This window comes from Salvia miltiorrhiza, unplaced genomic scaffold, assembly GCF_028751815.1.
Source record: "Salvia miltiorrhiza cultivar Shanhuang (shh) unplaced genomic scaffold, IMPLAD_Smil_shh original_scaffold_386, whole genome shotgun sequence".
NCBI classification, from domain to species: Eukaryota; Viridiplantae; Streptophyta; class Magnoliopsida; order Lamiales; family Lamiaceae; genus Salvia; species Salvia miltiorrhiza.
The window spans coordinates 325,641-353,560 of record NW_026651539.1 but is presented as its reverse complement, the minus strand read 5'-3'; the positions used below and the strand labels follow the sequence as shown (position 1 = coordinate 353,560).

At 38.3% G+C, this 27,920-nt stretch overlaps 3 protein-coding genes across 5 annotated transcripts; 2 read left to right on the top strand and 1 right to left on the bottom strand.

The window, feature by feature from the left end:
* Positions 1-53: 53 nt before the first annotated feature.
* Positions 54-5,663, top strand: LOC131004367 (DEAD-box ATP-dependent RNA helicase 51-like). Its single transcript, XM_057931039.1, has 12 exons — positions 54-540; positions 862-1,047; positions 1,795-1,980; positions 2,351-2,434; positions 2,573-2,614; positions 3,192-3,263; positions 3,337-3,636; positions 3,766-3,804; positions 3,905-4,009; positions 4,442-4,510; positions 4,617-4,742; positions 5,229-5,663. Exons 1-12 carry the CDS (start codon positions 169-171, stop codon positions 5,406-5,408), a joined length of 1,761 nt encoding a protein of 586 aa, XP_057787022.1. The 5' UTR covers positions 54-168; the 3' UTR covers positions 5,409-5,663.
* A 3,561-nt stretch (positions 5,664-9,224) lies between these two features.
* Positions 9,225-17,994, top strand: LOC131004345 (asparagine--tRNA ligase, chloroplastic/mitochondrial). Its single transcript, XM_057930992.1, has 15 exons — positions 9,225-9,776; positions 9,877-9,945; positions 11,599-11,709; positions 12,684-12,788; positions 13,387-13,524; positions 14,008-14,088; positions 15,305-15,382; positions 15,531-15,599; positions 15,740-15,814; positions 15,918-16,001; positions 16,181-16,267; positions 16,501-16,596; positions 16,679-16,753; positions 17,082-17,208; positions 17,698-17,994. The coding sequence occupies exons 1-15, from the start codon at positions 9,327-9,329 to the stop codon at positions 17,811-17,813; spliced, it is 1,761 nt and encodes a 586-aa protein (XP_057786975.1). The 5' UTR covers positions 9,225-9,326; the 3' UTR covers positions 17,814-17,994.
* Positions 17,995-18,131: 137 nt separating this feature from the next.
* LOC131004344 (protein transport protein SEC16B homolog) lies at positions 18,132-26,254 on the bottom strand. 3 transcript variants are annotated; one of them, XM_057930989.1, is made up of 14 exons: positions 25,982-26,206; positions 23,769-25,905; positions 23,367-23,687; positions 22,499-22,627; positions 22,296-22,418; positions 22,017-22,187; positions 21,658-21,783; positions 21,422-21,556; positions 20,836-20,963; positions 20,631-20,739; positions 20,248-20,556; positions 19,979-20,134; positions 19,582-19,871; positions 18,132-19,005 (listed from the first exon to the last, which is right to left on the bottom strand). In XM_057930989.1, the coding sequence occupies exons 2-14, from the start codon at positions 25,671-25,673 to the stop codon at positions 18,495-18,497; spliced, it is 4,413 nt and encodes a 1,470-aa protein (XP_057786972.1). In that variant the 5' UTR covers positions 25,674-25,905; positions 25,982-26,206; the 3' UTR covers positions 18,132-18,494. The 3 variants fall into 3 exon arrangements, with proteins under 3 accessions (XP_057786972.1, XP_057786973.1, XP_057786974.1); XM_057930990.1 differs by having other exon boundaries at positions 26,030-26,199; XM_057930991.1 differs by having other exon boundaries at positions 23,769-26,254.
* Positions 26,255-27,920: the final 1,666 nt, after the last annotated feature.

Sequence of the window (27,920 nt, the reverse complement as noted above, 5' to 3'; positions counted from 1 at the left end):
CAAGGACATTATTTTGATATTTATCCCGACATGACATTTACTAATTGTGGGCCGGTCCGCCCAATTTGTGAGCCGTTGGCCATCTAACCCGGGTTTGTGTGTCTCAAATCCAAGGGCGCAAACTCAAGTTTACAAATACTTGCTGCCGCCTCCCTCTCTTCCTCAACTATGGCCGCTATTGAAATCGCAGGGAAAGGAGCTATGGATTCTTCCAAGAAGAAGCGCAAGAGAAGCAGAGACAAAAGCAAAACTCCTAAACCCCTACAAACTGAAGACGTAGGAATTGAAGACTTGAAACGAGAAGAAGAAGTAGACCACGAGGTTGAGGATGAACAAGTGGCCGTCGTGGAGAAGAAGAAAGAGAAGAGCGGAGGAGAAAGCCACCAAGAAGAAGAAAAGGTAGATGAGGAGAGTGGTTTGAAGAAAGAGATGAAGGTCAATTCATCGGGAATTATGACCACCGAAGCTTTTGAAGCGCTGCCGATGTCAAAGCTCTCCATGGATGCCATCAAAGATATGAACTTTGACTATATGACTCAGGTAATCAAACTGTGAGTCTGATTTTGAGGTCGTTTATGGCACAAGTTTTTGCGATGTAATCACATGTTACTTGAATATTTTCGTCATTGCTAGATACAGTGTTAAGTTAATTGGCGTGCGAAACTGTAAAATAATATGCCCTAGGAACACACATCTAGTCAGATTCTTTAGAATGTCCAATTGTGTTGAATCGTTTTTATGTTCGGATATTTCTGCACGATAAATATCATTTAACTGGAGATCACTATAGAGCTCATACCGATTAGACAGAAAGGAATTGCTGATTGTTTGTGTTTTTTGTGTTGGGTTATGATGATGAAGATCCAAGCTAGAGCAATTCCACCACTTTTGGAAGGCAAAGATGTTCTTGGAGCTGCAAGGACAGGTTCTGGAAAAACACTTGCCTTTTTGGTTCCAGCTGTTGAATTGTTGTTTAACATACGTTTCACACCTCGGAATGGGACTGGTGTTATTGTCATTTGTCCAACAAGGGAGTTGGCCATACAGGTACACATTTTTCTTTTTCATTTTAACTTGTATCGATAATGCTACACATACACATCAATATCAACTGTAGACACTTTTTTGACTTAAAGCTTCTTTCTTTAGAACTGTATTACACTGTGTATAAGCAATGCTATAAAAAAATACTACTCTGTCCCTCTTCGGGCTATCTTGAAGAGTAAAATCGATGTTAGTTGATTCCACCTGTTGGTGGTTACTGAGACCATCCGTTATTACATATTTATGTTCATGTATCTGTAGTTGTCTAAGCTTGTGCAGAGGAATTTATCTTATTAGTAACTATGCTAGGTTATTAGTAATTTATCTTATTATTAACTATGCTAGGTTATAAGGGGTTGGATTTTCCTTCTACTGAGTTTATGTTTCTTATTTGCTTTACTCTTCTTGGTAACTTGGACATTCAGATTTTGTGAATCATCATGTGGTATCATGAACTCACAATCTGATGGCTACACTTTAAAACCTCTTTGTGCACTTCCGTTCACCTAAGCGGCTAAGCCAAATCTTGTCAGCTCCTTGTGCCCTTTTATATAAGTCGATTGTTGAATTACCGTGGTGCATGATTCTTTTGGGTTGGCTATGTAATACACTCCTCTCTATCCCCCGCCTTTATTTTGGGGCCATCCCTCTAACTTGTAACCTATGAATTGACATCATTTGGTTCCGCACAGATCCTTTAATTTGAACTTTTGCATTTTTAAAAGACTTAACTTTCATTAAATGATGCAGACACATGCTGTAGCTAAGGACCTTATGACGTATCATTCACAGACACTGGGATTGGTAATTGGGGGTGCAGCACGAAGAACAGAAGCAGAGCGTATAGTCAAAGGAGTTAATCTTTTAGTAGCAACCCCTGGTCGACTTCTTGACCATCTCCAAAATACAAAGGGCTTTATATATAAAAACCTGAAGGTATATATGACTGTGTCCACTCAATGTCTCCCCTGCAACTCCCCAAGTCCCATTTTGATTCTTACTTGTTTTTATAGAAATGTTATGCTGCAATAAATAAGCATTCCATCCCAGTGTTATTGAGGAAGCTTCTTTTTACACACCTAAAGAAGGATGCTCATGATGAGCCTTTTCAATGCTATGTTATGCACATCACTAATTTTCTATTTCTGCATATCTCGTGGTAGTTCCTGCTGCATATCACTTATCTCTGTTGCAAAGTTTTAGATGCAGAGCTTCTCCAAGACGCACACATCCTTCTAGGTTGAATCTATTTTTGTTGTCAGTGGACTCTTGCCTTACTTATATGCTCATTTTTTGGAATATGCAGTGCCTTGTGATTGATGAAGCTGATAGAATTTTGGAAGCTAATTTTGAAGAAGAAATGAAGCAAATTGTTAAAATCTTGCCCAAGGTACATATCACCAGAGCTAAAGTTGATTATTTAATATGTCACTGCAATTGCAATTGCTAAGTATTCTAATTTGCCATTGTTGTATATACACTTCATGGTAACTCATGTCTGACTTTTCTAATATGCCAACATGTGCAGGAGAGGCAAACAGCTCTTTTCTCAGCTACACAAACGAAGAAGGTACGTCTATTCTTTTTCCAGGAGATGACCTCTATAGCTGTTATTTCCGGGAAAAAAAACTAAGAAATTGATAGTAATCAAACACAAAAAATGAAATGGTAACATTAAATTATCTACTCGTCTGGTCTCCCAATGCTTTGGCCCCAATTTTGTTTTCAAAACTTGAATATATATATATATATATATATATAGGGTTGAGTTCAACAGAGAATTATCTTTTTCGAGAGAACGAACAAATCTATATATTTTACGAACAGATCAACATAAGTAATGAACAGACGTATTTAGTAAAAATATAGAAAAACTCGCCACCAGCAGGATTCGAACTCTGGGCAAATTGTTGTTCATGCGGTACATTGATCTGTTCATTAAAATTATAGATCTGTTCGTTTTTATTTTACGAATTCTCTATTCTCCACAATATTTAGCTTCTCTGTTGAACCCTTCTCTCTCTATATATATATATGTATATGCTTATGTGATTGGAAAAGTGTAGTTTCAGCTTATGTGATTGGAAAACCCTAGTTTTATTTGCTCCTTGATAAACACAAAAGGAAACTGCATATTCTCATTTCAGGTTGAGGACCTTGCACGGTTATCATTTCAGACGAAGCCAGTTTATATTGACGTGGATGATGGAAGAAAGAGGGTGCGAAAGTTGTTTACTTCCTCTTTTTGTTATTACAAGGTATTCTAAACTAACTTACCATTAAATGGTGTAGGTCACCAATGAAGGACTGCAGCAAGGTTATTGTGTTGTCCCTTGTGCCAAGAGATTTAATCTTCTCTATTCCTTCTTGAAGAAAAATCTGTCAAAGAAAATCATGGTTTTCTTCTCATCTTGCAATTCTGTCAAGTTCCATTCAGAACTTCTTAGATACATTCAGATTGATTGCGAAGATATCCATGGCAAGCAAAAGCAGCAGAAAAGAACGTCTACCTTTTTTGATTTCTGCAAAGCTGAGAAGGGTATCTTATTGTGTACGGATGTTGCTGCACGTGGCCTTGATATTCCTGCAGTGGTATGCTTTTTTACTTAAGGCGAGCTGTTCCTTATTCCCTTGAGGACCTGAGATTAAAAAAAAAAAAAAGGATTTCAGAGAATTTATACATGGCTTGTGGTGGTAATATTTTTACCCTTCTTTCTTTAGGACTGGATTGTGCAGTATGACCCTCCTGATGAGCCAAAGGTAATGACAAACAGCTCCTGTCAAGTTGACTTCTGTAAACCCCTAATGTTTTTAGTCTCCTATTCCACCTCTTCCTCACCTGTGGTGTCATTGCTTTCAGGAATATATTCATAGAGTTGGTCGAACAGCTCGTGGGGCAGGTGCAAAAGGGAATGCATTGCTTTTCCTGATCCCTGAAGAGCTACAGTTTCTTAGTTATCTTAAGGTAGTAGTCCTATGTGATTCCACGCAATGTTACCGGTGCCTGTGTTCTTAATCTAGCGCTCTTGTTGCTGGAGTCCTGGGCATCAGTGGTGCACTGTGATCTTAATCTAACTCTCCTTTTGCTGGGGTCCTGGGCATTACCTTTCCTTTATGAATAGCTTCAACCAAATGTGAAACAGGGATCGATAAACTTATGCAACTGAAGTTTCCTGTCCTCAATCAATCATGATATTCTTAAGGACCCTGTGATGGCTGAAGATCTCTTTTAGGTCTATTAGTGCATGGAGAAAATTTTGTTTGGTTATTAAATGTAGCTCGTATTATTGTTTGATTTCGGTTATTAGCATTTGAAGGATGGCATGCCATATGATGCTATTTTTTATGCTTATTGTCTTCTATTATTCCCTGAAAATGTGATTTCTGGAATTTTCAGGCTGCCAAAGTGCCAGTCAAAGAGTATGAATATGATGAGAAGAAGATAGTGAATGCTCAATCCAAGTTGGTATGCTCTTGTGTACAAGGCTTTGATTTCATAATTTCTTAGAAAGTGCAGTGCCCTCTTTATCCTATTTCGCTTAAACACAATTGTCATTATGCTTGTGATGCAGGTAAGCATAATATCCGAAAACTATCATTTAAACAAGTCGGCCAAAGATGCGTACAGATCTTACATTCTCGCTTACAATTCACACTCTATGAAGGACATCTTTAATGTTCACAGGCTTGATCTAGAGGTACTTCATATTCTTCTAACTGGAACATCTATCATGCATATACCCAAATAAATGTATTGTGGGATTTGTTAAAAATTGCAGTGACAAAGTGCATTAATGTAGAAATTGTTTGTAAGATAAAAGTTTCTTGTGATGTCTGTCATTAGTTGTGGGAAGTAATTTGATTTGCTTCTGATTGTTGTGCTATGGCAAACAGTTTCACAAAGCAACGACTATTGATTTTTTCTCACAAAGGCTTGGGGGTGGAGATTTTGCCGCGATATTCCTGTAGGAGTTGGCAAAAATAAATTAGGGAGCCTTGCTATAGAAGTAGCTATTAGTTCCCTTATATATTTCACATTGCACTTGTAATTTACTTGAATTATAGTATATTGCTTTGCCATGCATAGGCATATCGTGTCACCCTTTCCACCTGCGCATATCGTGTCACCCTTTCCACCTGTGTATGTGTACGCCCGATTGCTTGCTGACTTTGGTTCTTGGCAGGCTGTGGCTGCTTCATTCTGTTTCACTTCACCTCCCAAAGTAAACTTAAACATTGATAGCAATGCCTCTAAGTTTAGAAAGAAATCACATAAAACTGATGGAAGCCGACATGGATTCAGCAGGAGCAACCCGTATGGAAGGAAAGGTGAAGATGACACACGACAATTTGTCAGATATTAGTCTAAGGTGCATGATCCATATAATCAATTTTGCAATGAGTTTGGGCTGAAAGCAACTTTCCTGTTGGTTTATATGTTAAATCTGTACTCACAAAAATTGAAGGAATTCCTACTTCTGTATCACAATTTTGGAGCACCAGTAATGCCTTTTTTAATTCGAATTCTTGGCTTCTTTGTTCTTGCTTGTGTTCATGATTCTTCATGTAGATGCTACAACTGATTGGGATGAACAGCAATTTCGTTATTTTTCATTGAATTGTTCTCGTCTTGATCTCGACGCCTTTTGCATTAATTTGTGGAGTTAATCCTATGTTCTTCCATCATAGTGAATATGTGACAACTAGCCGCAACTCAGTTGGTAAGACAACTTCCTCTCCAACCATTAGATTGAGGGTTGAGTCACCATAAAAAGGAAATAAGGAATTATTATTGATTCTCCTTTAAAAAATTACATAGTGAATATGCATGAAATGTTATAACCTTGAGTTGGGATTTTGAAGTTTGTTAAATGGATGTTTAGTACAAAATCAATCTTTGTTGGATCACGAGCAACAGGGTGCACTACACATCTTCTGCTTGGGATGAAAGAAGAATAGATCTTCAACAGATTGGGAAAGAATCTTGTGATTTCATCATCAGATTCTTGTCATTCCAGGAGATATTTGGATGCTTGATAGTTGATATCATTCATAATCATTGGAGCTGCTATAATTCTCATACTAACCTTTCTTCACACACTTGTTTATGTGCTTTCTTACAAGAAATGGTCACCTCCCCTCTATAATAAAAATATATGTTTTTACCTCCAAATATGTCCTAGTTGAGTGTAGCATATTGCAATAAATAGTAAACATTGAATGCTATCTTGTTTCAACATGAGTTTCATTTATAAATCAGTTAATATAAAATTGTTATTTTGTTGAGATATGACTTTAATACTTTTCATCCCACATCGGTATTAGATTCTTGATTACTGACACAAGTAATGTTTTCGTGCTCCATTGCGTGGGCTTGTAACCCAAGTGGAGCCTTTAAACAATCATTTTCTTTCTCTAGTCAAATTATTTGATTTTTGTTTCTTGTGTTATCACAGTCTAAAATTCACTTAATAATCTAAAGCAAGGATATCAATCGACAATCATCACTTTCAACTTTTTTATATTTTCTTAAATTTTTTCCTTCACTTTTGATTCATTGTGTTTTAGAATAAGCATATTCAGCCCAATATGACAATCATATTTTCGTCCAGTCAGATTATTTTATTTATTTCCGTGTTACCACTCTAAAATTCACTTAATAAACTAAAAGTTAGAGTTTATAATAATCACTTTTTTATATTTATTTTCCAATTTTTGAATTAATAATTGATTATTATGGTCAATTACCTTAAAGTTAGGGTATACTATAATCTTTTTAGAAAAAAATCGGAACTCATTTGGATTCAAAGAAACAAGTTATACTACTCCCTCCGTTCCAATAATAATGTCCCAAATTTTCTTTTTGGACGTCCCATTTATAATATCTCAACTCAAAAAAGAAATAATTTACTTTTATCTATTATTTCTAGGGTTAAGTATCAAATAAGCCCCTAACATAGAGGCCCTTATCACGTTTAGCTCCCTATAGTCGAAGTTGGGCCAACTAAATCCTCATACTACCTAAAATCGAATAATTGGGCCCTCCGCCCTAACGGTGACTTAACGCCGTTTGTTTTCAATTTTTTTTTTTGTTAAGTAGTCGGCGATGAAGCGCATTAGACCACCAACCGACGGCTGACCTGGCAATTTTACCACTAGATCCTCCTTCGGGAAGCTATAAACACCCCCAACCAACAATCCAGCCACAACCGCAGCAGCCGCCAGCCACCACCACAATCCCATCTCAGAAAATCAAATCAAGAAACTGTCTTTCTTTTGCAAAAAGATGCAGACTTTGATAAATGGACTTGGTCATATGCCCAATATTTGGCGTGGGAAAGAAGTTGAGCTGTATAAATAAATGAATTCTGTTAAGAAAGAGGGCATTGAATTATGGGTTGCCTTTTGTGGGGGATGAATCCAACAATCACGGAAATGACGTCAGGATCGACGGGCACTAGCAACCTGAGACCACAAGTAACTTTAGAGCCCTCCGAAGAGCACCGGTGGGGGTGTCGATGGAAGGGCCTCCGACGCTCAAGTCAGTAAACAATAGTAATAAAAATCGTATTGAAAGCAATTGAAAGTAAATGAAATAGTGAATCAAGTCGATTTGGTCGACGGAGTTGAAGGCGATTTGAGCAATGAGCGTGGGCCGTTGGGTCGTCCCGATTGATCTGATCACCGGAAAACCTAAGGCTGGGAGCGTGGGGGCAGAAGAGTGCTAGAGAATATGTTGGAATGGGAACGATCGTAAGTATCAGTCTGAGTGTTAATGACGGCGTCCCCTTCATTGTGTTAATGAAGTAGTATATATAGGTATGGGCCTGACGGCTAGGGTTTTGCTGGCACGTCCCCTTAAACCCTGGTCGTTCCGATATTTGGGGGATCGTATCCCTGATCTCGTTCGTTTCTTTTTCTCCAAGTCGCTGCCCTTCTAGGGTTTGTTGGAATGTTCTTTGAAACCCTAGCGGCTCCGGATTTTTAGGAAATGATCTTCCGCGACTTTCGTTTGACCTAGTCACCCACGTTTGACTAGGTTTTCGTAAGCGTATAATTCCGTTTGTTTGCTTTCGTGTTGAGATGTTTACTATGGTGCCGCTGCCAGGACGGAGGGGTCACGCCTATGCCCGAGCAGAGAGATCATGCCGCTGTCAGAGCAGAGGGGTCGCTCCTCTACCATAGCAGAGGAATCGAGGCGAGTAGGGAGGTCGCCCCGAGCAGAGGAATCGCGGCGAGCAGGGAAGTCGCCCTGAGCAGAGAATTCGCTGATCCCTCTGGCGAGGGTTTCGCTGACTCCTCTGGCGAGGACTTCGCTGATTCCTCTGGCGAGGCGCCAGAGGAATCGCGGCGAGCAGGGAGGTCGCCCCGAGCAGAGGATTTCGCTGACCTCTGGTCAGTCGGATTTTATCCACTACACCTTTATCAAAAGTGCAATCCTGAAATTCTCCAGAGGTAAAATGGCACTCTTTTTTCTTTCTTTCCTATATATAGATACAGCAGGGTGTATGCATATTGCGTGTGTGAATTACGAGAAATGTGAGCGTCTGCGACGCATTGAGGCGAGGATATTTGGATTGGTGTAATGAATTTTTGTTCTTATCTCATCGTATCAGAAGTTTGTTGTATAAAGAGATAGAGGGGTGAAATTGAATGATCAGAGCCCAGAGGCAGAGAGACATTGGAAAGCAGCAGAAGAAGCCTCACTTATTTCGGCGATGAAGCACAACCAACAAAATTTAAAAAAAAATAATTGAAAACAAACAGCGTTAAGTCGCCGTTAGGGCGGAGGGCCCGATTATTCGATTTTAGGCAGTATGACGGTTTAGTTGGCCCAACTTCGACTATAGGGAGCTAAACGTGATAAGGGCCTCGGCTTATTTGATACTTAACCCTTATTTCTATCTATTTCCTCATTTATTTTATTTGTCTCTTATTTTTTCATCACTCTATATATCTCTCTTACTTTATTTACATTTTTTTAAATTTATGTCCTCAATTTTTTTGGGACGTTATTATTAGGACGGAGTGAGTTTTAGTTATACACTCCTATTACTTTCATAAAACTCAAATATACAAAATAAACATCAATAGTATTAACTCAAAAAATATGAAATTTGAATTTATTTATTTTCTCTAAATTGTTAAGTTTTCTAAATTATCAATTAATGACTCAAAACAGTGAAGTTAAGATTGAACCACACAAATTCATCAATAATATATAAACTGTGTAGCAGGATTTTACCCATAAAAATTAGTGATATGATAAAAGAAAGATGTAAATGGTAGCTGGGGAATGCAAGCGGGAGAGTGGCCGACTTATCAGTTTAATCCAAAACCTCACACACACACACTCAATGGCGGCTGCCGCCACAACGCTCCGCCTCCTCAAACCGTTATCCTCCGCCGCCTCCCCTCTCTTGGCTCCTTTCAACAATCCCACAATCAATCGTTCGGTTGCTCCGCTGCTTCTTTTCTCTTCCGCCGCGGTCTCCCGCCACCATCGCAGGTTCTGCACCGTGGTTTCTGCCAGCGTCTCCTCCGGCGAGGCTACTAAGGCCGAGCCAATCGAGCTGGAAAAAGGCGCGAAAATCCGCGAGTTTCGCAGGAAGCTCAAGATTGTGGACATTAAAGGAGGAGTTGATGAGGGATTGAATCGATTGGGGGAGACTCTTGTAGTTAGGGGATGGGTTAGAACGCTCAGGGCTCAGAGCAGCGTCACGTTCATCGAGGTGCGATTTCTATTCCAGTTTGTGATTGATTGGCATTTTCCTAACCGTAAAAGATGGCAAAGTATTTTGATTGTTGAATAATGTTTTTTGTGGTGAATAGGTCAATGATGGTTCTTGTCTTTCAAGCATGCAATGTGTAATGAGTTCCGATGCCGAAGGTTATGATCAGGTAAAGTTAATAATGCTAATCGGAATTCTTTAGATATTCTTCATTGTTGTGCATTTCTTTTGTTGTGTGATTGATCCCAGTCGAGTTCTGTTCTTATGGTGGACCTGTGCAAGTGAATTGTTCTCTCTTTCCCTAAAAAAAACTACTGCAAGATGTGCGATGCTGCATTGCTCTTCTCCAACCACTTAGATGGCACATAAAATCTACTAGTATTTTCTGTACGGAGGGATTTGTTTCAGTAGTTACCTTTTGTTCTCTTTGTTTGACAACTTAATTTCATAGTCTTCATCTAATAAAGTGCATAAAACTTGTTATTCAGCATGCTGGGGGACCATTCTTGTGTGAGTCCTTATCCTGGATTTATAATGGAATACCTCATTTGGAGCCCTATATTTCTCTGAGAGTTTATTGTTTCCACTTTGGTGTTCTAGGTTAAGGATTCTATTCCTTGTTAGTTTAACTAATGCACAGCCAAACGACTGAGCCTACTTCTTCGCCCTTTGTGCAACGTGCGGTGTAACCCTTGAATTATAAGAGTTGTGGAATTTTCTTCATGTCTCCCTTGCTTGATTGCCATTTTCTAACTGCTGGAAATTGAGAGATTGACCCTATATTGTAGTTTCAGGGTAGGAGTTCTTGGAATGATTCTTTGATGAAGTTGCACAATTTGATTAGTGTTTACTTCTTAATCGCACTGTATGACTCAAATTATTGAAATGTTATTGTTTCCCTGGTTGTTTTGATTTATTAATAAATTGAACATCATAACCGATGTAATTCAATAAAATTAGGAAATTGAAAGTTAAAATATCTAAAGTATATGAATGCATGAGATACAATAAGATTTGTATGTCTAAGTGAAGCTCTGTCCAGGCTTTTGAGAAGGGAACTGTCGAGAAAGAGAGCTAGTTTGTTTGTTTATTTTGTTTTTGGTATCTCTTTTTGTGCGCTTGTGGGTGTTTTTCTTTTCACTTTCGCTCAGATTTTTATGTGGTTTTTCTTTTCACTTCATCTATCTTAACATGAAGATGAAGCAGACAGAACAGATATTATGATAATGCCAAGTATTAATGGCCACGTTTTGATTCTTTCGAATAAGCCAGAGACCTTTCTTGAAATGAAGGTTTTAAATGGTTTCTTTGAACTTTGAGACATGATCTCCAGACTTGAACTTATGGGCAAGCTCCATTAGTGTCAAGTAGTCATTCATATTAACTATTGTAAGAACATTATTTATTGTAAAAAACTTTAGATGTTTCTTGGGATAAAATATTAGGCCAGGGGAATCAGTGGGTATCATTCACAATTGAGTCAAATAAGAATTGGATACATATGGTTAAAGCTTCTCCTCCTTTAGGGTCAACCACTGTACCTGAACTACAATAAACCTTTTGAATGGGACAGACAAATTTGTAAGAGTATTAGGAGTTTATACCCTTGCAACTTTGTAAGAGCACATGCAAATTTGCTTGTAAATTTTGGTGATGTGAGCCTGTGCATAGCTTGATGGCTTCTGGATTTGGCTTCTGTTTTTATTTCTGGACCTCGCCTACATTTGTCTCTTAATTCTGTTTTTTTTTTCTTTCACTTTCCTGTAATAATGTAGATTGGGGGGTCTGTTTTGTCATTTTTGTTATCAATTCCTCTTATTAGGTGGAGAGCGGTGTCATTTCTACTGGTGCTTCAGTGTGGATACAAGGAACCATAGTAGCCAGTCAAGGGTCAAAGCAAAAAGTAGAATTGAAGGTCGACAAACTTGTTACGGTAAATACTTCTCATCAAAATTTAATCTTTATCTTATAGTAATAATTTTTATTTTCAATACTGTAGTTCTTAGACTTCTTTTTTGCATTAATTTGGAAATGATAATGGTTCTGTCATCAAGAAATCTCTTCATGTTGTTGGTTCAGGGAGTAACTGGACCATTCAAATGTTCTATGAAGTTAGCTTTATTATCTTTTGCTCAGGAACAGGCATATCTAGCTTATTTTTATGTGGTTTTGTGTCAAGAAGATGATTATGGCTAGACTAGTTGACTTGAAATTCACAATTTCTGCCATATTACATAGTATAACAAAACGATCTACATTTTTTTTTCCTGTAGCATGTACATGATTCTGCCAATGATGATGGCAATAAAAACTTAGACATAGGAACTTGAGCCTTGTAATATTTTCTATGTAAGGCTGTGGATGTCCACCTCTTACATATTGGTTATGTCTTTGCACTTTCAACCAAAAGTGCTGGATACATATGGCAATTTCTAATATTGTTGATCCTTTTGTCCTTTGTATGATTGTATCCTCTTGAAGTGCTATTATCTTCTTGATTGTGGTTCTGATCTGTTTGATTGAAGGCTCAAAAGCAGTGATTGAGCACGAGACTATGACTACAATAAAACCTTCTATAGTATGCGACTGCAAACACACATAAAATTATTTGATAAGTACACAATAAACAAACAACAAAGTTTCTATGCAGTTCTTATAGCTGTAATTGATGATATATGCAAATAGATTCTTAAAATTCATCTTAAGATGGTTCTGAAATTCAAGATGGTCTAACAAATAATGTAAAAGCTTCACATGCCATAAATAACAGAAGATTAAATATTGGTTACGTGGTTGACGTGGATGCATTTGTCCACTTTAACGTATGTTGTATACTATACTGTCTGTTATGTTTTCTTCATATATGTTGTGACTATGAAATTGTTTTATAATTAACCTTTTCTGTAGGTTGGTACAAGTGATCCTTCTTTCCCTATCCAGAAGAAAAGGGTCAGCAGAGAGTTTTTAAGAACTAAGGCTCATCTGCGTCCACGTACAAATACTTTTGGGGCGGTAAGACTCATCTTCACTTTAAAAGGAGCAAATGAATATTGAATGACAGGTTCTGATTTCACCCCATCCTTCCCTCCACTCCCAATGTTTTTTTATATTCTATGGACACTATCATTTCGACTAGAGTAAAAGAACCAGATCTCAAGCCTTCTAAAAGGTGATTTCTGCATGCATCTTTTACTAGTTTGGTAGAAACTAGAAAGTCAGTGAATCATTCCATGTTGATTAGCATAATATAGTTTGAACAACTTCAGAAGTTTTACAATCTTCCCATTTACATTGTAGGCTATTTCCTTGATATGGCCATTTGTGCCTATTTTCTTTCTTCTGCAGCATCCTTAGCCTAAAGAATACTTCTGCTTCTGTGAAGAATTATTCATTCAGTTCAGGCACAGTTTATTGGCTACATTAAAGTGAAAGATTATCTTTCTTCCAGATCTTGTGATCATAGATATATTGTGCTTTCTTGTCTGTATATGTAATGTTTATTTCAGTCTTTTGCTAACATCAAGTATCAGTGCTTTGGATATTATTAATCAGCGTATAGCTATTTCAATTAGCCTGTATTAAGAAAATATTATATCCGTTTTTGGCTTAGGTTTCAAGAGTGCGGAATGCTTTGGCCTATGCCACACACAAATTTTTCCAAGAAAATGGCTTTGTTTGGCTTTCCAGCCCAATCATAACTGCTTCAGATTGTGAAGGAGCTGGTGAACAGTTTTGTGTAACAACCTTGGTATGTGTTTCTACCAAATAGAATCTAAGTAAAAAACATGTGCTCAAGTTTCACACGTCATGCTTATCCTGCAATCTTGTGGTGCTGTGTAATTAATTCTCTGTCTTTGCTTATTAAAACATCGTGATATAAGTTGTTCAACATATTTTGCTTTTACCCTTCAATTGAGTCGGATCAGGTTTAGGTGCTCATCCCATTGTTTGGACACTCAAATATGTTCATCACTAAAATCTGCTTGATGGCTTCATTGCACCCTTGCAAATTATTCTCCAGTTTTATCTTGATCCCTGCAAACAATCATAAATCCATGTCATTCACTGGTTACCCAATTTCTTGATTTATTTGTTTGAGGAATAATGGTTGGCACTTTACTAGTTCCATTTTCACAAGTTTGCTTCTACTTATATAGAAGTTCCATCCCGTGGGATTATAAATATGTTCTATATTTGCTGGTTGACGGGACAGGATTTGTTCCTTGAACAGGTTCCGAACACCAGTGAACCTGCGCATTCTCCAGTTAAAGCCATCCCCGCAACAAAGGATGGTTCAATCGATTGGTCCAAGGTAAGGTTTTCATCTCTGTACTTTTCCTTTGTCAAAACCATCTACAAGAAGCCGAATCTTCTATAATGAATGAAACCTCCTGCTCTTGCTATTCATGCTTTTCTTGTCCAATACCTTACTTTTTCTATCTTCTCTTGTTTTTCACCATAATTTTTGTTTTCCATCTTCTATAAGCTGATTGGCTATATCTTTGCTCTCACTTTTTCCTGAAACTTGAGGGGTGTTCATTTGGTAAAACCATAGAATTGAAGCGAGATAACTCTTCTGTTGATTTACTATAGACTCAGTTAAGCTGAAATTTATTATTAACAAAAGGAAAATTTGAATTATGATTTTTGTCACATTGTTTCCAAATCAAATAAAATCAGACCCAAAAGAAATAATTTTCTGGTGATTGGAGAGTCAGAGTAGATTTAGATTAACAATGTTGGTATTAAGGAGCAAAGCATGGGCTACAGTGGCTGTTGATGGGCTGTTACAACATTTATATTCTGTTATGTAAATTTTGCTGATTTGTTCTCCACTTCTCCTTGTGAGCTTTCTGTGGTTCAATTTCACCGAGTGTTTTGCTTGGGGTGGTCCTTAGGTTACAGTCATTTAAGTAAATTCTTCAAAGGATGCTCCGATCTATAAGCTATGTACCTTTTTCTGTATTTCTGTGGCAGATATCATGTGATGGAGTACTACTTTCCATTGTATTCTTATGTAAAATAAAGCATTGAAAATAAAACAATTCTTTTCGACAGTCTTTTATAGAGCGCGGGTGCCGTCGATGGTGTATGTATGCTCGCGGGAAGAGGGCAGTGACCCAGTACTAGTTGTTAGTTTTATTGTTCTTATTTATTATTTCCCTTGTTAATTTCCATTGTCAGTCCGATGTGCATGGGCTTAGGTTTTGAGTAGGGTAGTATTTATAAGGGTTTCTGCTATTGTTGAGATTTATCGAGAAATATTATTTTTTGCGGGACAGCTTGCCGTAGGCCACTTTTGAGGAGATTTATCGCAGTTACATAATTTCTTCTTGATCTCTGCCTTCGTCTATCTGTCTTTGATGCATTAAAATGGTTATAGCAATTCTTATGGTCAGTCTTTGATGCATAAAATGATTACTAGATACTGCAGAAGAATCTTTTAAATGTTGTTTATTGTCTCTCTGCAATGGAAGCCAGTCTTTTTTATCAAATTATGATGTGTTCTTTGTTTATTGTCTGGGCAGGACTTTTTTGGAAAACCAGCTTTCCTAACGGTATCTGGGCAGCTGAATGCGGAAACATATGCTACTGCTCTTACTGATGTAAAACTCTTGCTTGTCAATTAATATGTACAGATGTACTTACCACTAGTGTACAATTAGCAATTTAAAGCTATCTCTGGGATCTCTTACATTTGCTTATGTACATGTTGCGTATATTGTCTGATAATATTTTTTGGCTCTCTGCCAGGTATATACTTTTGGTCCTACATTTAGAGCAGAAAATTCAAATACGTCTCGGCACTTGGCTGAATTTTGGGTATACATAGTATTTATGAAAGTTGTTCACATATTTACTTCGTATTTGTTTTCTTTTCAATTGTTCCCTTCCAGAAATTAGTGTTTCATGGTGCATTTGGATCGTGGCAAAAATCTTAACTACTGCTTCTTTTTCCCAAGATGATTGAACCAGAACTTGCATTTGCTGATTTAGAAGATGACATGGCTTGTGCAACTGCATATCTCCAGTATGTAGTAGGTTACCTTGCAAACCTATTTTCCTTTTATTCTTTTATTGACATCCTTTGATTCGTGCTATGTGTTTAACACTGACTTATTTTCTAATTTTGCTTGAAAGGTAAAATACATTCTTGAAAACTGCAAGGAAGATATGGATTTCTTCAATACTTGGATTGAGAAAGGAATCATCGACCGGCTAAGTGTATGGATTCTTGTTTAGTCATTTGGGCCTTCTTTATCTTTTTCCTTGTTTTCTAAAAGCATCTCTTATGCCTCCATCATGCCCCCCTTTATTTTTCTACTATTTATGCTATGTCTTATACTCTTATATGCTCGTCTTATATTACTGATTGTTGTGTCATTTTGAAACACGCTTGTCAGGATGTAGTTGAGAAAAAGGTTGTCCAGCTGACATACACTGATGCAATTGAACTTCTCCTGAAAGCAAAGAAGAAATTTGAATTTCCGGTATTTGTCTTAAGGCCAACACTTATTTACTTCATTTTTTTATTTTTGCCAATTAGGATTGGCAATCTCAATAATACATCTAAAGCCAGCACAAGAATTGACTGAACAATGTCATACTGCAGTTCGTAGAAGTCTTATTTTCAAGTGCCATCCATTCTTTTTTACTGCTATCAATGCAATTTTTATGCTAAACTTGCTCTACATGGTGGACTGACCCAATATGTTGTTTATAGGTAACATGGGGATGTGATCTGCAAAGTGAGCATGAACGATATATAACTGAGCAGGCTTTCGGTGGATGTCCTGTAATTGTAAGAGATTATCCGAAGGTAAGAATACCTTTTTCTTGGGTTTATGTGCATATGTTCTTTTATTGATTGGTGATTGAACTTTTGTTCTCTTAACTCTCAGGCTATCAAGGCATTTTACATGCGCCAAAATGATGATGGACGGACTGTTGCAGCCATGGATATGTTGGTTCCTCGGGTAAATCTCTGGCAGACTCACGGTTCTATCTATCAGATCGATAATCTGAATATGAAATATAATGTAATTAGAGAGAACAATAGCCTGCGTCCATTTGGATTGAAGTGTGCACAGTGTTCTATCTCAATCTGCTAGGTTTTATCTTCCGACTCCATGCAATCTACTTATGCCACATTCCTACTGCACCCCCCACCAAACCCACCCACCACCTGATTCTAAGGTGTCACTGAGGCATGCAGAAAAATCTTTACAAAGAGATTTTATGGCCTCTGCATTTTAAATATTCTTTTCTATTTTCTTTTGTCTTCTAAAAACTACTATTCTTCAGATTGGTGAACTAATTGGTGGAAGCCAAAGAGAAGAACGCCTTGATTATTTGGAACAAAGGTTGGATGATTTGAAGCTCAACAAGGAGAGCTACTGGTGGTATCTTGACCTGCGGCGATATGGTTCAGGTGCTTATACTTCATCCAATTTTGCATTCCCATCTTATTGAGTTAAAGCGAGATAGCTTATGCTGAAGGCGTATGCAAGTGTCAAAATTGAGGGTGAAATGCTATATTAGCCCTAAATATTATTGGGTGGGGGGGTCAAACCTAAATACTTTGAGAAGCGTACAATGTCCTTTTTACCCTAGTTTTTGCCAAAAAAAAAAAGCCTAAGAATCTCGGAATTTTCAATGACACTTTCATGGATTGTTCACAAATATATTCATTATGGGAGTATTGTGTGAGACCATCTCAAGTGTCAAGATCTGTGAGCCGGTACCCGTATTTGGGTTTCATCAAAAGGCCCCAAATTTAAAGTTTTTGGCAAAATGTACTGAAACTGCATACTTAGGAAGTATATAGGACTATTTTTGCACTCTTAATTATGTGAATAAAAGTGTCTAAAAATGCACCCTGAGAATGATTGAATGAAACCTAGTATTTCTTGTGCGGCAGTTCCCCATGCCGGATTCGGATTGGGGTTTGAGAGGCTCGTGCAGTTCGCAACTGGTGTTGACAATATAAGAGATGCAATACCCTTCCCTCGTGCACCTGGATCAGCTGATTTTTGACATGTTCAAACTATGATTTCAATTGTAATTACCTTCCTCGTTGGAACACCAAGATTTTGCAGTTATATTATTTTTTGCTGTACATTGTTACTATTGTATCTTAAAGAATCCAAATCACTTTCTTTTGCCATAAAAAAGACAGATAAAGAAGCGAGTGACCATAAAGTTTGGTCATTGAATATCTCACAAGAGCATATATATTCAAAATCAGTGATTGTGATCTTCCCACTTCGTATACCTGTAAGGGAGCAATTGGCCAAAGCAAAAGAGTATCATTAAACAGCGTAGATTTTCATTGATAATCAGGCATTTAGCAAATGAAACAAAATGTTACATCTTATTCAACTATTATAACTTATCAAAATCCTTTGCTGCAACATTCCGATTCTTTGCTCAAATAAATAAACAAATGAGCTGTACAGTTCGCACGCTATCTTGAATGATGAGCAAACCTCTATAAAGTATAGTAGGCTACTACATAACAAACTAACATTTAAAATACAATTGTAAAAACATAAACATATAATTGGAGAATCGGGGGCCAGGAAAATAAAAGAGGCTATAAAAAAAGAAAAGAAAAAAGAGAAAATTGTCGATCTCCATCACTTGCTGCAGACAATCTGTGAATTGAGCAGGCTCTGTGGCTGTATGGCAAAATTTGTTATGTACATCTCGAGGATATCAGAGTTCGACTTCTTGTAGATCTTCTCCGAAGCTGCCACCATTCACCGAGGAATCTGCTAACGATGTGTCACTTGGCATGAACATTGAAGGGCGCATACCCGTTGCCTCTCCCACAGGCTGTGTCTTATTTGGAGGGCTCATTGAATCATTTAAGCTTCCACCCCATGAAGCAGTGCGCCGTGAATGTGAGGCAAAGGAATTATCACTCCCCCCCTTGTTGTATATGTTACTCATGCTACCAAATCTTTGCATGGCCGCCATGGAAGATGAGGGAGGAGGCGAATGGAACGAGTCATTTGGAGGAGAGGAAGAAGGGTTTTCATAAGTAGTGGAAGCATTTTGCTTTTCTTCTACATGGGTATCAACAACTGGCTGCTCAGCAGGGGATACTGGTGTCGGAACAAAGAATTTTGGGTTTACGCCACCCGCTGGTTTAGCAGAAGGTACAGAAGGCGACTGGAACCCACTTACTGTGTTCCCACCACCTCTGTTGAAAGTGTCAACATACCTAGCCATTAAAAGAGAGAACTAATCAGATAGAGCTAAGTATTGTTTAACTGATAGCATCTCTTTCAAACAGTTGCAACATCAGTTCCCTTGTTATCACAAGCATGTTGCCGTCTCAACAGCAAACCAGTAATAGTTCAAAAGGATGCCATGGGTAGATACCCTAGCATTTATGGGATCACTAGTAATACAACACCCAAATCCCAGAATAACAACATGGGATAGATGAAAGCTGGGAAGCTTGAGCAGTTACTACTCCCTCTATCCACCAATTCGTGTCCTAATTTGCCATTTTGGTCCGTCCACCAATTCGTGTCCTACCCATTTTTAGTAACTATCTCCTTAACAAATAAATCACTTTTTCTTAAAAATCGTGCCCCCTTCTCCACTCAACAAATAAATAATACACTTTTTCTTAAAACCCGTGCCCCCTTTTCCCCTAGGACACGAATTGGTGGACGGAGGGAATATAAGTTAAATCCCCGATTGTTCTGTTCTGTTTCCACGCACAGTGAAAGATAATCTAAGTAGCACCACGAATAAAAAAAAGCAGTGTTAAGAAGTGTTAAGAATTTACCTAGCGCGAACACCAATCCTTCCACGTGCTGAGTACTGATTGGCTGTCGGAGGAAGTGGTGGCATTCCTGAACTGTTATCCATAGTGCTTGGGCTTTTAAATTCTAGATTCCCATTGTTATGAGGAGGTTCATTTTGCAATGAACTCATTTCTGATGCTCCATTCTGAAAAACTGCAGCCTTTGGTGGTGGTGGAAGAACTGCTTCAGGTGCTGGAGGTTCAGCACCTTCCTCCACCCATCTCTTGAGTTTGTCATCGTAACGGAACTTATTTGTTTCACCCAATTTCGCCTAGAAAAAAGCAGAAACAGGATCAACCAATCAATAAATGCTTTACTAAAAATTAAAAAGTGTCTTCAAGGCAAATTTTTGGGAAACAGGGAGCTCCTTCAATTTACCTGGCGGCCTTGACGAGGTTTGAGTACTAAACCAACAGTCTTCTGAAACAGCTGAGATCCAAAACTAAAACGACCTAAGCGAGACGTACCACCTGCCACTGATGCTTTGTCCTGTGTGCCAGTAGGACTTGCTTCTTTTGATGGATCAGCCTGACTCTACATGTCAAGAAAATATATCATATAATTATTTGCAGAAACATATGAGATCATTCAATATATCTGAACAAGCCTCTTCAGGCAAAATAGCATTTAAAAAGGTTGAAAGAAACCTGCATTGGACTCCTTCCAAAGTCAGGTTCTGAAACACTTCTTGTGTGCATAATCTTTTTGTTATCAGCTGCCCATTCATTTATAGGCTCCATGGATTGAGGAACTAATGACGACATAGCCATCGTTGATTGACTACTTGATACTCTAGGTCCAGTGGACTGGTAATGACTCTCATTACCGTGAACAGCACCCCCTGCTGTTGGTATAGGTGGTGGCAGGCCCCCAACAACACGATGTGCAGTACTATCAAAAAGGTTTAGCAATTTACCAATAAATTCCTTGGGAGCTAAGTTTACAGAGAATCCTCCCTGCATCACAAGAGGTTCCAGTTCTAAGAATTTACCAAATATTGCTGACGTATATGAAAGGAAAGCACAGATACCTGTTGATGAGCTTTAATCCTTTCCTCAAGGGATGAAACTAAATTCCTCAGATTCTCCAGCTCCAGAGTTCGACCAGTTTTAAGCGATTTTAGTACTGCTTGACAGTACCTACAGCAAAACCAAAATAATTATAGAAAACAAAGACAAGATCCATAGAACAAAGGCAATAATCCACAAAAGAAGTTAAAGGTATAAGATAAATACTTTAATGCCTCGGATGTCCTCCCAACTTCAGCCAACATGAGTGCATATACATACTTATAAGGTTGAAATGGAAGTAGGACAAACTGAGAGTTCCCAAGTGTCTTTGAATACTCATATATCTCCGTCCTCTGTTAAAATACAGAACGGTCAAACATGCAGTTGGGGCTAATATCAATATCCTAAATACATACAGAATAAAACTATCTAATATATTATGCCTCTGCAAAGTACTTTAGCCCAGAAGCAACCGCAGTTTACCTGGCCTTGGAGGAATTCTATCCACACGGAAATACGGAATCAAACACAAAAAAGTATTCTTAAAATTTGTTGACACTAAGTGGATGTTAAGTTACATGCTACAAATCAGTTGACCCACACTAAAGCAGATATCTCGGAGCAGTAAAAACAACCCATGCCTAGACGGGCTGATTGAAAAACCATTACCCTAGGCAGTGTTACGTGTTCTCAAAAGTTAAAAGGACTGCTCTACACGGGCTGATTGAAAAAACCAGTACCCTAGGTAGTGTTACGTGTTCTCAAAAGTTAAAAGGACTGTTCTACCCAGTAAATGGTAAATCAGGCAAACCTGAATTGCTTCTGGACCTGCATAAGTCCGCGGCGATTTCCAGTGATCTGCACCGATAAGACACAATCTTGCACTGTCTGAATATGGCTCAAAGCTAGCTTCCGCAACCAAATAGCATATATGAGCAGCAATTATCTGAGCAAATCATTCAGCAATTCAATAATTCACGAGTTAGCAAGGATTGAAGGAACTTCCGAAAGTAAATAAATGAATACATCGAGAGAAATTAGACATACATCACTTCTTTCCTTCCACAAGCAATCACCAAGATGGATAAGAACAAGTTCATCATCCTTTGTTCTATTTGCAGTTATCACAGCCAAATTTTCTTCCCAGTCATCCAGCATGCAATTGGCTCCAAACTGGGTATTTTGCAATACAAAACAGAGATAACGATTTTTAAACTTAACATGCTGCCAAAACCTAACAAGATACAGATTAAGAAACAGAGGGAAATAGATATAATATCCAACTAGATCTTATAGTGATGCATAACACCACATGTTCAACCTTTAGAAACAACTATCATACCTAAAAATTTCAAATATATAACAGGTAAAATAGCAGAAAGTTTTTCAAAGCATTTACTTCACACCTGTGCAGGTTGCTGAGGCACATTTACAGCACCAGCCATGTTGTTAGCAGCTGTAATATCTGCAGAAAACACATCTGCTGGTTGGCCAGCAATGAGCAGGCACAATGTTCGCAAGGGTGATCCAGCCACTAATTGGCGAAGTGCCATTTGCTTGACAGTTTCAACATAGAACTGCATAGGGTTTCGCCAAGAAAGTTATGATAAAGTTACATAAATAGGCAAAGAGAGGACTCTAATTTTCATTAACCGGAAACAGGACTGAGGTGCTTATGAACTAACTTGATCGCCAAGTTGTGCAGCAAGAACAAGGGCAGGACCCCACAACTGTCCCTCCTGTGCACATTGTAAAGCCTCCTTCTTTCTTCCGGAAACCAGAAGATTTTGAACCTCAGCAGCAGTGGCCTAAAACAGAAGTTATATCAGTCGTATATAGAATTATTGATTAAAGCATACATGTATTTGCATGGTAAACAATTGAATACCTGCAATTGTCCTTCAGATGGAAGTTGCTGCAAACATTGGGTAACATTGCCATACTGATTAAACTGCATACCATTTGTTTTAGCAGAGGCAAACAGTTTGGCAACTGCAGATTCTGGAGCATCACTTTCCTGTTGGGGCAAAAATAATGAAAATACAGACATAAACCAAAACAATGACACGGACGATGGATACAAATGTATAAGCAGCTAATTTCTGTAATAGAACAAAAGTTATAGGGATAATTAACAAACAATCGATATCCAACACTCAAATCACCAAGGTACAAGGAAATTTGATTCAGTGGCTATACGCTTTTACAAACTCAAACACAATGTTAATATCTTCAGTTTGCATAAGGCTTATCCAGCATAAAAGTTTATAGCGATTGACAGCTTGGTCCATGACCAACAGAGGCATGGAGGATAATCAAAGAAAAATAACAGAAAAAACCGTTGTTGACCTGGTATCCTAGACACTACCACAGCTCACCTCTATGATTTTCACAGGACAGGGTTTAAGATTTACTTGTTTATTTGTTTAACTCGCTGTAGTTCAATATAAAAACCACTGTTACATAAAAATCAGATTAATCACATATTTGAAGGGAAAAAAAATGTGAATAGCATGAGATACAACATAATACAGTAAACAAAACGTATATCAAGCAGCTGCCATTAAGTATATTTCATGCAATTAGTGATAAGTTTACAGTTTTCTCAAAAAAACAAGTGATAAGTTTACAGAAAGAGACTACCGAATTTCTGAAGCAGATATTGTCGACAAAAAAGAAGAAGAGCTCCGTCTATGCACAATTTAAGTAATCACAAAGTAAATCAATTCCTCGTTCACTTGAACATAGTAATCTACCTTCATCACAGCATCTGTGCCATAAGGAGATCGAAGTTTTCCATAAAACTGACAAGCTATTTTTAACAGTGACAGGAGTAGCCTCAACACTTGAGCCTTTCTGTAATCCATATCTGTAGACTCGGAATTTGTTAACCTTTCCTCAATCCATTTATTCAACTCTTTTGTGGCCACACTTCCACCAGTAAGAGGACCTGGAAGAGAATGCCGGCAGAGAGCCTGGAAATAAGTGCTAACACCCCTTACATGGTTTACATTATCAATGCTGCCAGTCACAACTTCTGATAAGTTGAGTACAGATATTGAGCCTCCCACGGGATTCTTCATGAAAAAAAAAATATATAAGCATGAAATACAAGGAAACTAAGTGATAGAACTTATGAGAATGGCTTAGACACTGACCTGACTTCCAAAGTTCATACTTTCACTAGAGTTATTATGTTTCATCACAATGAGCTTGCCGCCAAAACCAAAGGCAACTAAAGCATGAGCAGGACGACCAGCAGATGACCTTCCTGACGCTGGATTGTATGTCATTTGAGTTTTCTGAATCTGCTGCTGTGAGAAGTTCACAGAATTTTGATTGCTATAGTAGTCATTCGAAAAGTATTTTGGGTCGTTCTGATTGACTTTGGAGTCATTGAACTGTTGTTGACTGAAGTTTCCACCAACAAACTGGGAAGGCATGGAATAGTCGTTCTGATGCTGGCTTAGATTCTCATAATATGGACCTTTTACCCCATAATGGACATTACTTTGTTGACTTCCATGCAGACTGGTAGGAACATTCTGTGCATAGTTGTTTTCTGTAACTTGAGTTTCTGTGTATGGTAAAGCAGCTTCACCAGTATTACCAGCATTGTCAGGTAACCACACTCTTGAGTTCTGTTGGTTGTAATTGTTGACTGATCCCACCCAATTCTGATCCGGGCTTTGGCTGCCAAAGCCTTGAGGATTGTAATTATTACCTTGATCGTGCAAACTGCTTGCCTTCAGATTGTTGTTGTGAGAAAACATATCAGTAGATGAATAATCATCCTTATTCATCTGATCGTGAACTTGAGCAGTAGACTGCGCTGATGGGGCATATGATTCCAAAGCTCGCCATTCTTGGGCAATAGTATCATAGTACCATCCAGGGTACTGAGGATCAAACACCATATGAGCTGGGTAACCGTTATTATCATTAGAAGCTTGATTCCAGTCTGATGAAACCACACTGTTATCACCACTCACTTCTGACACCTGATTCCAATTCGTTGCTTCTGTAGCATCACTCGCCAGAGAGGTCTGATTCCAATTAGAAACAGTCTCTGTAATACCCGCCTCAGCTACAGCCCCAGATACAGAATGGGAAGTTTGCTGCATGTAAGAGAGATCAACCTGCCCACCACCGCCTCCCCAAGTAGAAGTTACATTAGAGTCAGCATTTGCTTGCACACTAGAACCCACATCATAGCCATCAACCTGATACCATTGTCCAGTACTGTGGTCATACTTCCAGCCTGGATATTGGTTTTCCCAGTACTGGGTGCTACTCAAATCCTGCATAGTTGAACTCTGATTTGCTGCAATACCATCATTATGTTCATTATTGTACTGCCCACCTGTATTATCCACATAGCTGGATCCATGTACATCATTTCCAATAGCATCTTGTGGCCCATTCTTTGAAGTGACCCCTACAGTGTTGCTAAATGCATCACCCGCATTGGCCCCTCCAAATTCGGTGAAAAAGTCTGAGTATGATCCAAAGCCATTACTATCATTTTGAACCGAATCCGCATTAAAGGCACTCCAGGCAACTTCCTTAACTCCAGCAGCCCCTAATCCGCTAGTAGTCTTGCTCAACGTTGGCACGTCAGAGACACCCACGTCTGTAGTCTTACCATTGTCAGCATTGTGCGAAACATCAGCACCACCATTTTCATTTCCCAGTTTTTGCATCAAGTTACCAAATTCAAATGAATCAGCCGATACTAAAGGAATTCCACGTTTGTCCCCTGTTTCCACTTTGTTAATCTGTTCCACTGTCTCCACTTTTGCAATTATATCATCAATTGTGCTACGATCACTACTGGAGACGTGTTCAACATTAACCTCATCCTGATCGTCAAGCTCATTGATACTCAAATTGGCAAAAGCCTTAGCCTCATCGGATTCATTCCCATCCGTCAAGACATGATGGGCTCCAGATTCCGTCGATGTGGTGACTTTAAAGTCCACATCGTCGTCATCATTCACTAATTTATCAAAAAAATCCTCGTCTGTATTATCCTCCACCGTAAATGGAGGATTCGAAGCCATCCAATCAAACCTAACTTTAGATTCCACAAAACTCACCCCCAAATTTCACGGTCACAAAATTCAAAACCCTAATTGATCCGAGCTAGCTAATAAACACACAGATCCAAGGACAAAACCTGCCTAATTCCACAAAAAACAACCCGAACCCATCCAAATTGAACAAGATCCAGGGTTTTACAACTCCACCAATAAGCGAAACGCGGAACACGAAGATAACAAAAACACGAAAATTCTGCAAAATTGTGAATCAATTCAACACATAGGACCTAAAAAAATTACAGAATTGATGCAGAAAATCTTTGACTTACAGATCAAAAATGAAAATTGAGGAAACGGAAGGGATCGCCTATACATACATGTTGTTTGTACGTATATATGTAGAGAGAGAAAGAGAGTGTGTCTGTAAACTCAGAAGAGAAGACAAAGCCTCGATTTCGCTCCGCAGGTCTCAACAACCCACCGAAAACCTCCTCTCTTTTACCCCTAATTATGTATATATTCACACACACATCTTTTCTTTTCTTTTCTTTTTTCCTACAAATATTATCAAACTGCAAATTAGTAATAACTTTTTATTCTAATTTTAGGTTCTAGTTTGGGAGGTGTGATTAAATAAGAAAACGAATTTCTTACGTTAGGGATAAATTCTTTGATCTAAATTAGAGATGTCAAAATCGACCCGGCCCGATGGGCCGGCCCGGCTCGCCCGGGTTAGTAGGCGGGCTGGGCTTGAAAAAATAGAGCCCAAAAAAAATCGGGCCTAAAAGCCTGGGGTTTTTGGCCCGTCGGGCTTATCGAGTTTCGGGCTTTTAAGCCCGGGGTTTTCGGGCTTTTTTGGCCCGCCCATTTATTTTATATATATATATATATATATATATAGGAATGGGATCATATAGATCCCAATGCTTATAATAGATCCCTAGATCTAAATCTTGACCACACATTTATGACATGTGGCGCATCAAGATGGTGACACGTGGCAAGGATTCCAAGGCAAAATCTGGAGGGGTAAAATTGGAATGTAATTTTCGGATTTAATAATTAAAAAATATATATATTTTTTTTTAGATTTTCTCAAAATAGATATATTTTAGATGCATATAGTTTCACACAAAGATGCATAAAGTTTTCACATGAAATGCATAACTTTGAACAGAAAAATGCATTTAATTTTTCCAATTTTGGTATTTTCACCACCCCACCCAATACCACCCCCCAATCCAGCCTACACCACCCCCCAACCCTCCCCATTACCACCCCCCAAAAATATGCATGTTTCACATGCATATAAAATCAAACAAAAATGCATAAAGTTTTCACATAAAAATGCATTAAATTATACAAAAAATGCATTTCATTTTAATAAATCTGGTAGTTTCGCCACCCCACCCCTGCCCCTGCCCCCCCACCCCCACCCCAAAAAAAAAAAAAAAAAAAAATTTCAAAAACTGATTTTCTAATTGCTGGCCCACCCCCGCCCCCCACCGACCCACCCCCCACCCCCACACCCCCCCCCAAAAAAATTTTTATTTTTTTATTTTTTTAAAAACTGATTTTCAAAAAAAAAATTTGGGGGATGGGTGGGTGGGGGGGTCAGTGGTCAGAAAATCAGTTTTTAAGAAAATAAAAAAATAAAAATAAAAAATTGGTGGGGGGTGGGTGGGTGGGTGGGTGGGAGGTGGGGGTAGGGGTGGGTCAGTGGTCAGAAAACCAGTTTTTAAAAAAATAAAAAATAAAAATTTTGGGGGGTGGGTGGGGGTGGGGGGTAGGGGGTGGGTGGGGGTGGGGTGGGGTTCTGGGGTGTGGGGGGTGGGGTTGGGGTGGGGTGAAATCTTATGCATATTTATATGAAACTTTATGCATTTTTATATGAAAGTTCATGCATTCTCATATGAAACTTTATGCATCTAAAATATACCTATTTTGAGAAAATATAATTTTTTTTTGAATTTCGAAAATTACATTCCAATTTTACCCCTCTTCAGATTTTGCCTTGAAATGCCTTGCCACGTGTCACCATCTTGATGCGCCACATGTCATAAATGTGTGGTCTAGATTTGGATCTACGGATCTATTATAAGCATAGGGATCCACCGGAACCCAACCCTATATATATATATTAATTATATTTATATACATTAAGGAAACTTTAAAAGACTAAATTATCTCAAGCTGGATTACAAAAACAAAATTTAATTCATGTTTATTTATATTTAACAATGATATGATTTATGATTTTTATTTTTT

Coding starts and splice junctions, on each gene's coding strand:
- LOC131004345 (XM_057930992.1), top strand. CDS start 9,327: ATGGTAGCTGGGGAATGCAAGCGGGAGAGTGGCCGACTTATCAGTTTA. Junction 13,525..14,007: donor AGTTTTGTGTAACAACCTTG/GTATGTGTTTCT, acceptor TTCCTTGAACAG/GTTCCGAACACCAGTGAACC. Junction 15,815..15,917: donor CTGCATATCTCCAGTATGTA/GTAGGTTACCTT, acceptor TTTGCTTGAAAG/GTAAAATACATTCTTGAAAA.
- LOC131004367 (XM_057931039.1), top strand. CDS start 169: ATGGCCGCTATTGAAATCGCAGGGAAAGGAGCTATGGATTCTTCCAAG. Junction 3,264..3,336: donor TGGATGATGGAAGAAAGAGG/GTGCGAAAGTTG, acceptor TAAATGGTGTAG/GTCACCAATGAAGGACTGCA. Junction 3,805..3,904: donor ACCCTCCTGATGAGCCAAAG/GTAATGACAAAC, acceptor CATTGCTTTCAG/GAATATATTCATAGAGTTGG.
- LOC131004344 (XM_057930991.1), bottom strand. CDS start 25,673: ATGGCTTCGAATCCTCCATTTACGGTGGAGGATAATACAGACGAGGAT. Junction 23,688..23,768: donor GTATGAACTTTGGAAGTCAG/GTCAGTGTCTAA, acceptor TTTTTCATGAAG/AATCCCGTGGGAGGCTCAAT. Junction 19,006..19,581: donor AGGATTGGTGTTCGCGCTAG/GTAAATTCTTAA, acceptor TTTAATGGCTAG/GTATGTTGACACTTTCAACA.